Source organism: Helianthus annuus, chromosome 14 (genome assembly GCF_002127325.2).
Source record: "Helianthus annuus cultivar XRQ/B chromosome 14, HanXRQr2.0-SUNRISE, whole genome shotgun sequence".
Lineage (NCBI taxonomy): Eukaryota > Viridiplantae > Streptophyta > Magnoliopsida > Asterales > Asteraceae > Helianthus > Helianthus annuus.
The window spans coordinates 105,485,380-105,499,725 of NC_035446.2; the positions used below are offsets into that span (position 1 = coordinate 105,485,380).

The 14,346-nt window shown below is 40.9% G+C and overlaps 1 protein-coding gene across 1 annotated transcript; it reads left to right on the plus strand.

Moving 5' to 3' along the window:
* The first annotated feature begins 10,159 nt into the window (after positions 1-10,159).
* LOC110907072 (rRNA 2'-O-methyltransferase fibrillarin-like) lies at positions 10,160-12,590 on the plus strand. The gene is made up of 2 exons (XM_022152105.1): positions 10,160-10,409; positions 12,445-12,590. Exons 1-2 carry the CDS (start codon positions 10,160-10,162, stop codon positions 12,588-12,590), a joined length of 396 nt encoding a protein of 131 aa, XP_022007797.1.
* Positions 12,591-14,346: the final 1,756 nt, after the last annotated feature.

Genomic DNA, 14,346 nt, shown 5'->3' on the forward strand with positions numbered 1-14,346 from the left:
CTGCGAGTGTCCCCCTGCGAATTGGGTGAAGTTTGCTACTGGTACTCTAGAGGGAAGCGCACTTTCATGGTGGAAGGCGCAAATTCAAATGCTTGGTTTGGAGACTGCAAACGCTACTGCATGGGAAGATTTTAAGGATATGATCAAGGAAGAGTACTGTCACAGGGATGACATCCACAAACTCGAGGACGAGTACTATGAGCTCAAGATGGTTGGGTCTGAGATTGAGACCTACACCAAGCTGTCCAACGACTACGCTGCTCTTTGTCCAAACTTGTCCCGACCCATGTACCGAAGGATCGAACTGTACATCAAGGGCTTAGTCCCAGAGATCAGGAGCCACGTAACCTCGGCCAACCTCACTGCCATACAGCCCGTGGTTCGTCTTGCTCACAAACTCACCAACCAGGCTGTGGAGGAGGGCAGGTTGCCCAAAAGGATCAGTGCCGCGGAAGGAAGTTCTAGTGATGGTAAACGAAAGTGGGATGGAAATCAGGGCAAGGATGCTAACCCTACTCAAGCCCCAGCTCAGCAAAGGAAAACTGACAACAACAAGGGCACTCAGCAACAGGGTGGCTACCGGGGAAGCTACCCTAAGTGCAACAAATGTAACAGGCACCACAATGGGGCATGCAACAAGGGACAGTGTCAGCGATGCCATAAGATGGGGCACGAAGCCAAGGATTGCAGAAGTCAGTTCCCAGCAAGGCAGAACCAGCAACAGCCCCAACAGCAACAGCAGCAGGGAAACAACAGAGCATGTTTTAAATGCGGGGCAACAGGGCACATGCGAAAGGATTGCCCTGAACTGAATCAGAATCGCAACAACAATCAGGGAGCTGGGAACAATGAGCAAAACAACAATGCTGGGAATGCAAGGGGAAGAGCTTTCGTGATTGGAGCCGGAGAAGCAAGGAACGATCCCAACGTAGTGGCGGGTAAGTTCCTACTTGATGATCGTTATGTTTCTGTGTTATTTGATTCCGGTGCCGATGCCAGTTATGTATCCCTTCGCATTAGTAAGAAACTTAAGCATCCGCCTGCATTATTAAGTTCTAAGCATATCGTCGAGATAGCTAATGGTAAGAACATCGAGGCCACACACGTGATCCACGGCTGCACGCTAGAATTGTCTGGCCACACGTTTAGTATCGATCTTTTCCCTGTTAAACTTGGAAGCTTCGATGTCGTCATTGGTATGGATTGGTTATCCAAACATCGCGCTGAGATCCTCTGTCAAGAGAAAGCAGTTCGTATACCTCGCCGTTCTGGCCGACCCCTCATCGTTAAAGGCAACAAAGGTGGAGAAGCCACCGGCATTATCTCGCTTTTAAAAGCCCAGAAGTGTTTACAAAAAGGGCACACCGCTATCCTAGCACTTGTCACCGACACCCACGAAAAGGAAAAGAGGATTGAAGATTTTCCTGTAGTACGTGACTATCCCGAAGTATTTCCTGAGGAACTACCTGGACTCCCTCCTCACCGTCAGGTCGAATTTCAAATCGAGCTAGCTCCCGGAGCAGCACCCATAGCTCGTGCACCGTATCGTTTAGCCCCTGCAGAACTGAAGGAACTCTCCACGCAACTACAGGAACTTTTGGATAAAGGATTTATCCGTCCTAGTTCATCACCCTGGGGAGCACCAGTACTCTTTGTTAAAAAGAAGGATGGCACATTCCGAATGTGCATCGACTATCGTGAGTTGAACAAGGTTACCATCAAGAATCGTTACCCTCTCCCGCGCATCGACGACCTATTCGATCAGCTGCAAGGATCGAGCTACTATTCTAAGATCGACCTACGGTCAGGTTATCATCAGTTGAGAGTTCGTGACGAAGATATCTCTAAGACTGCGTTTAGGACCCGTTATGGTCACTATGAATTCCTCGTTATGCCTTTCGGAATGACTAACACACCTGCAGTGTTCATGGACCTTATGAACCGCGTATGTAAGCCTTACCTCGACAAATTCGTGATTGTGTTTATCGACGACATCCTGATTTATTCGAAAAGTCAAGAGGAGCATGAACAACACCTACGTCTTATTCTGGAACTCCTTCGCAACGAGCAGCTGTACGCCAAATTCTCTAAATGTGACTTCTGGCTTCGAGAAGTCCATTTCCTCGGCCATGTAGTTAATAAGAACGGAATTCACGTCGACCCCGCTAAGATCGAATCGATAAAGAACTGGCCTACGCCTAAGACTCCCACTGAAGTTCGCCAATTTTTGGGTTTGGCAGGCTACTACCGCAGATTCATTCAGGGATTCTCGAAGATTGCACAACCCCTCACGACACTCACCCAGAAAGGCGTCGCCTACAAGTGGAATGCAGCACAGGAATCTGCTTTTCAGAGGCTTAAGGATAACCTCTGTAGCGCTCCTATTCTCTCGTTGCCTGAAGGCACTGACGACTTCGTAGTTTACTGCGATGCATCTATTCATGGGCTCGGTTGCGTGTTAATGCAACGCGAGAAAGTTATTGCCTACGCCTCTCGACAACTCAAGACGCATGAAAAGAACTACACGACGCATGACTTGGAACTGGGAGCAGTGATCTTTGCTCTTAAGATATGGAGACATTACCTGTACGGTACCAAGTGCACTATTTACACCGATCACAGGAGTCTCGAGCATATCTTTAGGCAAAAGGAATTGAACATGAGACAACGGCGATGGATCGAACTCTTGAATGACTACGAATGCGCCATCAAGTATCATCCGGGCAAGGCCAATGTCGTGGCAGACGCCCTCAGTCGAAAGGACACCGTACCGAAGCGCGTGCGAGCGTTGCAGCTTACCATCCAGTCTAACCTCCCTACCCAGATTCGAAATGCTCAAGTCGAAGCATTGAAGCCGGAAAACATCAGGGCTGAGTCCCTGCGAGGATCGAGACAGCAACTAGAACAGAAAGAAGATGGTGCTTACTATGTAGCAGGGCGCATTTGGGTTCCACTCTACGGAGATTTACGTGAACTCGTGATGGACGAAGCCCACAAATCCCGTTACTCCGTACATCCTGGTTCGGACAAGATGTACCACGACTTGAAGACTACATATTGGTGGCCTGGTATGAAGGCCCACATAGCAACATACGTCAGCAAATGTTTGACTTGCGCAAGAGTCAAGACAGAATACCAGAAGCCAGCAGGTCTACTCCAACAACCAGAAATCCCGAAATGGAAATGGGAGCAAATTTCCATGGATTTTGTTACAGGGCTACCTAGGTCTCAACGCGGAAATGATACTATCTGGGTAATAGTGGATCGATTGACCAAGTCCGCGCACTTTCTGGCTATTAAGGAAACGGACAAGTTTTCTACCTTGGCGGAGATTTACTTAAAGGAAGTAGTTTCGAGGCACGGAGTGCCAACCTCAATTATTTCCGACCGAGACGCTCGATTTACTTCGGAATTGTGGCAAGCTATGCACAAATGTTTTGGCTCACGTCTGGACATGAGCACCGCATATCACCCGCAGACGGATGGACAGTCCGAACGCACCATCCAGACCCTAGAAGACATGCTTAGGGCGTGTGTGATCGATTTTGGCAAGAATTGGGAGAAGCATCTACCGCTAGTAGAGTTCTCTTACAACAACAGTTACCACACTAGTATTCAGGCAGCACCTTTTGAGGCATTGTACGGTCGTAAATGCCGGTCACCTCTCTGCTGGGCAGAAATCGGTGATAGTCAAATCACGGGCCCAGAGATGGTGGTAGACACAACGGAAAAGATTGCCCAGATCAGACAACGCATGGCGGCAGCTCGTGACCGTCAGAAGAGTTACGCTGATAAGCGTAGGAAACCTCTAGAATTCCAGGTCGGTGACCGGGTTCTACTTAAAGTCTCGCCCTGGAAGGGTGTGGTTCGCTTTGGTAAACGGGGCAAGCTTAATCCGCGATATATCGGACCATTCGAAATCACCGAGAAGATCGGTAAGGTCGCTTACAGATTGAACCTGCCTGCAGAACTGAGCGCGGTACACAACGTTTTTCACGTATCTAACCTGAAGAAGTGTTTGTCGGATGAAACACTTGTGATTCCTTTTAAGGAATTGACTATTGACGAACAGCTACACTTTACTGAGGAACCAATCGAGATCACAGATCGAGTGATCAAAACCCTCAAACGTAGCCAGATACCTTTTGTACGAGTCCGTTGGAACTCGCGACGTGGCCCAGAGTATACCTGGGAGCGGGAAGACCAGATGAAGCACAAGTATCCCCAGTTGTTCCCAAACGAAAACCCCAGCACTGAAGCTACGAACGAATTTCGGGACGAAATTCCAAACTAACGGGGGGATGATGTGACACCCCGTTGAGACGCTTTTACTTACACTAGCTTGGCAGTGGCTGCCTTAACTTTCGGGACGAAAGTTCCTAAAACTTGGGGATAATGTGACACTTCGGGTTTTCCCGGACAACCTTCTCGAACTAACATTTTGTGTATGTAAACGTGTACATTATTAAATGAATAGCTTGATGATTATATGTGATCTTTGTGCTAGTGTGTTATACGTATGTATATATATATGTGAGCCGAGACCCGCGAACCCGACTCGAGACCACTCCCGGTCTCGAGTGAACAGTGAAGCACTTGGGCCGGTTAAGGCCTTGTAGCCGAAAACCCAACCCGGAACCCCCCTAAGCCCACTCGGAATGTTATATAAACCAACCCACCCCTCCCTTAACCATTTTTACAACACTCTCATACTCTCCTCTCATCTCTCTCTCACTAAACCCTAAGAATTCTAGCAACCAAGATCACCTCCTCTCATCTTCTTCTCCCTCTCGGATCAACCGGCAACAAGGAACTCGGCCTTCCATCTCGGATCAACGCACACACCCACCCGTTTAGAAGTTCATCCTCACACCTTAAGCCTAGCCGGTTAGTGTTTTGTTGGTTAATATGGTTCTTGGTTGATTATTAGTGGTATGTTAGATAGCATTGTTATTGGTTAGTGCTTGGTTGTTGATGTTTGTTATGGTTGTATGCTTGTTGATGTGATTAGAGGTTTTAGTATGAATATTAGGTTTGTATGTTCATAAATATGATAAGGGAGGTGATGACTCGATGATTTTTGTTATCCGATAAATGTTAAGGGGTTGGTTAGAATTGCATGTTCTTAGGATTTGTTTGTCAACGAATATGATTTCTATGATAGAATAGGTATTATGATCTTTGTCAAGAAATGATACATGGTTTTATAAGTTTCTTGTTTTGATTCGGGTTATTGAGAGTTCATGAGTATGCTGATTTCTTGTTTATGTGTTGAAGTTTTATTTGAATGATTGAAGAACACTTTGAAGATTTTTTAGGATATTCAAATGGTGCATATTTTGATCTGTTTTGGTAAGAAATCAGACAAACAAACATGTTTAGTGGGTATAGTACATAATTCTCATGAAAATGAAATCCTATTGGCTAGTACTGTTTTGCAGGTTCTAGAAACTGTTTTATGTGCACATAATCACGGTTGCGAGTCGCAACCTTTGGTTGCTACTCGAGACCACAGCAGGATTTGTCGAGACCTCCCGGTTGCGAGTCGTAATCAACGCATATCGAGTCCGGTTGCGAGTCGGAACTGCTGGTTGCGAGTCGTAATCTCTGGTTGCGACTCGTAATCAAAACGTGACGAACCGAGACCTCGGTTGCGAGTCGCAACCTTGGTTGCGAGTCACCCTTGTCTCGACTGGGCTGTTATTGGGCCAAAGAACTTGTTGGATTATCTATTAACTGAACTGCTTGTGTAACTGTTACTGTTTAGGCCCAATACCCCAACTGTTTGTGTATTCGCATGTTATACGTGTTTGCTATATGTATTGCCATACGTGTTCGCTATGTGTTTACTTGTACCCGACTTGACCCATACTTGGTAACCATGCTAGGACATGGTGACCAACATACTTAACCAAGTAACGTACCATACCGAGCAACCCAAGGTGAGTTCACAACTTAAAAGCATGCGTCCCGGTGGTTTGGGACACGAGACTAAAACAACCATATCCCCTTATAAAGGGGATACCGCCTACATTCCTTCCCTAGTTATTGGGAACAAACTTACTTTATCTTCCCTTGTATTGGGAAACCTTTTTAGTTAATTACTGTTTATACGGAATGCAAACAACGGCACTAAACGCAACTCTATCACTCAAGTCCCTACTACATAATACCGATTAGTCGCCGGTGCCAGGCGAACGGGTTATTAGTTGATAGCGCTATTTAGGTCTTACCAGCCTCACACCGTGCCATGGTATGGGATCGGTCGTGAACTAATGTACTCAGGCATCCGTCAATGATGATAGAACATTGACATCGGGGCATCCTGCGGAAACGCAAACGGTTACCTAGTGTTCGGTATTGGAAAAACAGTTTAGTCGCTAACTTTTGGGGTAGCTCCCCATGGCATGTATAAACGGATAAATTAACTGGTGAAACAAGTTTTTGGTAATTAAAACTGGACAACTAGTGAACTCACTCAGCATTATTGTTGACCCCTTACTGCATGCTTTGCAGGTGGCCAGTGACTGGAGCAGCTGCTTGGGATGTGTAGTGGTTGTCTGCCCGTGTGTTGGGCATTTATCATGACTTACCTTATGAACGTTGTTTAAAACTGTTTATTTATGCTTCCGCTACTCATTACTGTTTGAACTTAAAACCTTAAACTCTGAACTTGATATTTGCTAATCTTATGGTTAGTAAGTATTACTTTTTTGTTATCAATTTAATTGGTCAGTATAATTGGTGGCTGGATCCTGGTCAGTCACGCCCTCGAAGCGGGTGTTATCCGCAGGTGGAATTTGGGGGTGTGACAATTTTAACATATAGAGTAAACTGTCATTTTGGTCCCTGTGGTTTAGTCAGTTTTGTCACTTTAATCCAAATCTTAAACTTATTACATCTGGGTCCCTGTGGTTTGCATTTTGTTGCCATTTTAGTCCAAAATCCAAAAAACCTATTTTTTTGACTGTTGCAACCTCCTATTTTGTCCTGTAGTGCAGGGGCATTTTGGTCCATGTTAATTTATTATAACATTTCAGTAATTAATAACATCTATCTTCAAGAACATCATCAAAACCCAGAAAATCAAGAACATCATCAAACTTCATCATCAAAATCCAGAAAATCAAGAATATCATCTTCAAGAAAATCAAGAACCCAGAACAAAACCAGAAACCATCACAAAAATCAAAATACAGACAACAAATCAAAACAAAAACCGATTTGTAAAAAGAAACGAGGCTCAGATCTGTATCTTCAAGAACATAATCAAACATCATCATCAAAACCCAGAAAATCCAGAAAATCAAGAACATCATCTTCAAGAACATCATCATCACAGCCTCATGGTGAACAAGCATAACAGAACAAGTAACAACACATACCACGAAAGAACAGTTGTCTCTCTCTCTCTCAATACATATACATATATAACGGAGGGTTGTTGAAGATAATCAAAATCACTGGCGGAAAGAGGCGGCAACCACCCTCAGAAACCCTTGCTCCTCTCTGCCTAATAGAGTAAACTGCCATTTCGATCCAGATCTGCAGTGCCACCACCGTCACTCCACCCGCCACCGCCCCACCACCTGCCCTCTCGCTAAAACCATCCAAAAAAGACGCACAGCCGCCGGAGCTTCTGCTTCATTCTTTCACCGCCACCACCATAACCACCGCCACCACCAATCTCTCTGATCTCTAACCCCCACAAACAATCAGATCAAAATATTTCTGATTTCGATTCAGATCTGAAACTCAAAGCTTTTCTCTCCAATACACACGAATGAGAGAAAAACATGAGAGAGAGAGGAACGCAGAGATGACGATGACGATGGTGGATCTGAGTTTCGGTAGGGACGACGCCGGAGAGGTGCTCAGGTGGGACGATGATGATGATGATGATTTATTTGGGGATTATGTTGATCGATCTAGGTCTCAACTTAACTGATCGATTTAGAGAGAGAAGAGAGATAGTCTGTTAGGGTTTTATGATGATGATGATGATTTATTTGGGGATGAAGTTAATTAAGAAAATGTAAAATGAAAAGCAAAATGACCAAAATGCCCCTGCACTACAGGACAAAATAGGAGGTTGCAACAGTCAAAAAAAATAGGGTTTTTGGATTTTGGACTAAAATGGAAACAAAATGCAAACCATAGGGACCCAGATGTAATAAGTTTGAGATTTGAACTAAAGTGGCAAAACTGACCAAACCACAAGAACCAAAATAGTAGTTAGTAACTATTTTAATGCAACATATCAATAAATTTAATCATTTTATTTAGGAGTGATATATGCCACTAAGGAAACCTAAAAACACTAAAAGTGTGTCTAGTTAGATATCATATAAGAAAACATATTTTGAAAACACCAAAAACTTTCGCAATAAGGAAGAACCAAAATACGCAAAACATTGTCACCCATCACCACCACCTTAAACATTTATTTTAACTACCAAGCATTTTATTCTGATAAGCGTTTTATTCTAATAACTAGTATTAAGCCCCTGCGTTGCAGCGGTTTTTATAAAACTGTGTTAAGTAGTAGCAATGCTATACCATTGTCAGCGACCACCAAAATCAGAAAAGCATATAAAAACAAAATAAATAAAAATAGGAAAAAATAACGTCGAGCGAAAAGCAGACGTAAAATCTTTGAATCACGAACGCTCGTTGCTGAGAAATTAAACCGAAACGTAAAACATAGAAATAAATAACTAAGTCCATCCAGGACCCGCGTGTTGGACGAACTTGTCAAACGCAGAAAAATAGATGTGACACGACGGGCTAGTCAAACGGGAAAAAATATACGAAAAAATGTTGAACCCCACACGCACGTTGCGGTGCGTTAACTCACAAAATTTAGAACGAAACGAAAAACTTGAGAAAGATGAAAAATATGGTGGACCAAAATTGAATATAAAAAAGAGTTGAGATTAAATTGCAAAAGATGAAAAACTTGAGTTAAAAGTAAAAAACAAATGATCTAAATTGCAAAATTGAAGTTATTTATTAATTTTAGATGAAGATAAGGATAAAAATAAATGATATCTAAATATTGGTTATTAATTAATATTAATATTAAAAGAAATTTATTAAACAAATATAAATAAAATTTATAAAGTTGAAGGAGAGAATGTCATGTGTCATTATTTGGAGTCTTTTAAAATAACTTTAAATTTACATGTTTAAATTTTTAAAGTTTTCTAAAAAGTTGAAATATAAAATAACTGAAATTGTTAGGGTCTGTTTGGTATGGGGTAATGGAATGGACCGGGTAATGGAATGGATGAGGTAATGGAATTGATCATTACCATTTCATGTCTTGTTTGGTTACCATGTGTGAATGGAATGAACAATTACTTTTTGTTGTTTGGTATAGGGGTGTGCATGGGTCGGTTTGGGTCGGTTTTGACCTAAAACCATAACCATAACCGTGATGTCGGTTAATGGATAACCATAACCATAACCGATCGGTTATGGTGGTTATGGTTATTCGGTTTTGATGGTTATAGCGGGTCGGTTATGGGTGGCTAACCGTGTATTTAGCTTAGCTAAAAATAGCTTAACTTCTTTAACATGGAATAAATTGTTATTGCATATTTGTATATATTAGTATATTACATATTATTAAAAAATACATATGATCTATAATATTAATACCAATTATTATCGAATATTGAAATAAAGTGATATGATACATTCCATAAATTCAAATAAATCCAACCAAAACCACAAAATGATATGGAAAACCCATAAATACTAAAAATCTTCAATAAAAAACATCAAATATTAAAAATATGGTGAAAAGTCCTAAATCCTACAAAAAATTATTACATGTCGGTTCGGTTCGGTTATGGTGGGTATGGAAAAAATGATAACCATAACCGACCCGCTTCTTTCGGTTTTCAAAAAAACCATTAACCGACCCACCGGTTTTTCATTTGGTTCGGTTTTTTCGGTTCGGTTTTGTCGGTTAATTCGGTTTTTTGCACACCCCTAGTTTGGTATGCGAAAAAAGACGAAGGAATAAAATCAATGGTAGTGGTCAGTGACGGGCGATGATGGTGCGTGGTGCTAGGTGTCAGTTGTAGCGGCGGCGATGGTTGGCGATGGTGGTGGTGGTGGATGATGGTGGAGGTAGGTGGCGGCGGTGGCGATGGTGGTGGCGGGGATGGTCGGAGGTGGTGGCGGTGGGTGGTGGCGGTTGATAGCGGTGACGGCGGTGATCGGAGGTGGCAGTCACAATGGTGGCAGCGATGATCGAAGGTGGGTGGTGGCGATGATCGGAGGTGGCAGTGGCGACGGTGGGTGGCGGGGACGGAGGTGGGTGGCGGCGGTAGGTGGTGGTAGCGGCAGTGGCGGGTGGCGGCGGAGGTGGGTGAAGGCGGCGGATGACGGTGGTGGTGGTGGGTTGTGGTGTTTGTTGTTAATGAAGGGTGAAAAGCGAATGGAATGGAAAAAAACACGGGGGGCGGATGGAATGATTTTGAGGGAATTGAATGCATTTTGGAATGGACGATTTCATTCCATCGACCAACTAAACACTCTTTTCTTCATTCCCTCACAATGGTCCATTCCGTTCCATCTTTCATTCTTGCATACAAAACGCTACCTTAATATTAAAAAAATTCAACTTTTGAAACATAAAATAACTGAAATTGTTAATATTAAAAAATTTAACTTATAAATGAGAAAACTATGTGTTTGTGTATTAAAATTAGAAAAAAAAATAGGGATGTTGCCAACAACGAGAGTTCCAATAAAACCACACTGTGTGTGGAGGGGGTTTGAAAAAATGGGTGTTATGTGACATGTGGATGATACATAAGCACGCATTAGAAAATTGACGTGGTGGAAAAAAGAGGTCTTAGAAGGGGCGTAGAAGAGGGCCGTTATTCTACACGTGGCACATACTTATTATTATTTTTATTTATTTAATAATTATATATTATCTATTAAAAATAGCATTGTTAGTAATATAATAATTAACAATAATAAAAAATTACATAACTAAAAAATCGATTACATAACTAAAAAAATATTACTTAATTTAAACTAAAAAACGAAACATAAAAAAAACCGAAACTAAGTGGTGTTCGGTACTTCACCGAGACCATAGAGGTTGTTCGGATCAAAGTTGCGGTTGTGTGGATGCATTAATTTTTATAAAAGATTGAGAGATTTTATATAAAATGAAGTTGAGAATGAGTTGGTAGAAGAGAGTGAGGTAAAATGGTGAGTTTTTTATGTAGATAGGGCGAAATATTTTTTTTAAATAATTTCGTTGGGGTCCAACGGCTAGTAGCCACCACAATCAACCAACGCCATATCGGCGAGCATTTACCTTCAACGTAGGTGGAAAAGTTCAAGCCCAACCATCAACGCCATCTAAAACGTCGGGGAGGATGTGGTGTGTGCGGCGTGGAAAGGCATAAACGACGCTCATCCACGCCCTCACCGAGTGGTCTAAGGAAGAAGAATGACCACTATTCGTTCTTTGGCCTTATGTGGTCCCATCACTATGTGTTCAAAGTCGTTCACCAACAAGAACGTGAGTGCCAAAAACATGACTGTCAAAAAACGCTATAATAAGGAAGGATGTGAAAAAACAGCTAAAAAGCTTTAGAAACATATTATTCTAGATTGCCGGTGTTAAGATTTATTAATGCACTTATCCTTTTTATTATTATTATACCCTTATACAATTACTAACCAAATTCCCATCCGCACTCACCCACAACAAACATAAATGTTGTGTCTTAGAAAACCGTCAACTACAACGCCACTTTTCAAGAAAAATAAACTCTCAGTTTATTATCAAACCAAGTGCTTAACTGCCACTATATTTAACCTTAATTAATGTTATCATCTTCCCCTGGTTCAACGATATTTTAAAAATTATTATTATTGGACATACGCATTACGTGTAAATTGAATGTTAATCGCCACGGCTGTTATTGAACTTTATCCAAATTAATATTGATATTATAATCATTATCTGTATTCAAAAGATATATATATGTATTAGTAACTAGCACCGGTTCCCTCACATACATGACTCTTTGTGGTAACTGAATACAACCTGTAACAAACCGACGTCTCCTAAAAATTAAAAAACACACCGTTATAGATTCGTTTAATTTCACCACATACAAAAACCGACGTGACTATTCTAACTTAACATATAGATACCATGACACAACTGCCATCACCGCCACAAGCGTCCGGCGACAACCGTTTCCTATTTCTCTCTTCTTAGCCCAATTCTTTCCCCTTCGTTCTTCCTGAATCTCCGATCGTCTTCCACTCCTGTTTTTCCCGCGTTCTTTCTAATTATTCCATCCGAAGTTTCGATTCCGGTAATGACGTCCACAATGCAATGGCGGTGTTGTCTCCGGTGACGATGAAAACATATTTGTTAATGATTCATGTTCGATCCAGGGGTTGGAATTGGAATGAATGTGTATACATGCATATACGTATTATGGAGAGAGTGCAAGATTGAAAGCGAAAAGAAAGATGGAGAATTCAACACGGCGGATAGACGGAGGGAGAAAATGTTTGTACAAAGACCGTATTGCCCTTGAAAAGACCAAATATATTTTTCGGCAAGTGCGGATAGAATTACATGACACTTCACTTACAATATTTTATGGTATTTGTACAATCTTTTAAGTACTCCTTCAATTTGTTATCGCTTCAATTTGTTAAGGTGTGTGACCATATATTCTATAGTAGGTTAAAGACATATAACACGCTTGATTGTAAAAAAAATTATTAACGCATGGATTCCCTGTTTGTATGGTATAAAACATGTTTACAATTCCATATGGAAATTTTGTCGTTGTTGCAATTGTTGTTAACAATGTAATTTTTCGGTTTTAATTACTTGCGTTATATTTTGTTCGTGGAATCTGAATTATACAATTGCAGATCTTCTGAAGTATGCTTATGGTCTTTGTTTGTATGGTATTGGCAACAAAGGTTAGGGACTAAAATTTTGGGTGATGTCAAATTGTCTCAGATTTGGTTAACATTACCCCAATATGTTTGTGATCACATAAACATTGAAAAAATGGTTTTTTCAAACAAATTAACATGGTTTTTTCAAAATTAACCATGTTAACCATTTTGTCATCACAAATAAAGAAAAGTTAATTAATCCCCAATCCAGTTTCAAAAAACATATTGGGAGGGATGTTGGATTAAAATGCCATAAAAACATACTAATATAAAAACACATTTGTGATAAATGTGAGTTTTGCTGCTCTAATTTATACATACTATTAAAAAACATATTTGTGACAAATGTGAGTTTTGCTGCTCTAATTTATACATACTATTAAAAAACATATTTGTGACAAATGTGAGTTTTGCTGCTCTAATTTAAACATACTATTAAATGCTCTAATTAATTTAGTTAGTATTTAATTGATGTACGATCTCCCACTAAAGTTGGTCCATTTATTTATTTATTTATTTATTGGCATTACATACCCGAATGAATTTGGAAGACCAGGACGACGAGATAGAATTATGCAATATATTTATAGATATATGAGAATGTTCTTATGCACATATTTATTGAGATGATTTCCTTTTTGAAAAGAAGGGTTTTCATTAACTTTACAATGTTCGCATCTCTTTAACTTACATGAAGGACATTTATAATCAACATCCCGCCGCAATGCGCGGGTTAGTGTCAACTCGTTATAATTAAATCACAATCTAAACATGGCATATGTGTATCCCCCCTCTCGAATCTAATTCGTCGCCTCTAGTAGGCGGCCACACACCTCATCAACACATTACTCTATACTAACCATCTCACTTCTCTCATTTCTAACCGAGATTGAAAACACCATGTTTCTTAATTATCCGTTTTCACAATTGTAGTGAACACCACCAATCAATGAAGGAGGAACATGGTGGTATAGGAGAAGGGTAAGTCGGTGGCCGCGATAGGAAACACGGAAAACCGAAGTGAGTGTTGGTGAAAGACTCACGGAAATAGGATGTAGCTAAAATGGATGTTTCAAGAGACAAGAAACAGATTGAATGAGTGCTTAATAAATAATATAGCTAACCACTTATGTGGTGGAATCAAGTAGAAAATATATAATTTTAATAAGTATATTTTCCTTAATTAAGGATTTAATTTAAAACTTTTTTTATAAGATTTATTTAAGTTTAAAAAATAAAAAATAAACGAAGTGAAACAGATCTGAATTGAAATTCAATTTGTTATTCAAACTCACATGATAAAGCCCAACTACGCTATTTGAAAACCACACGGTATGGGTGTGGAAATCCGACGTTGTTGTCTCTCCACGCCGTGCACAC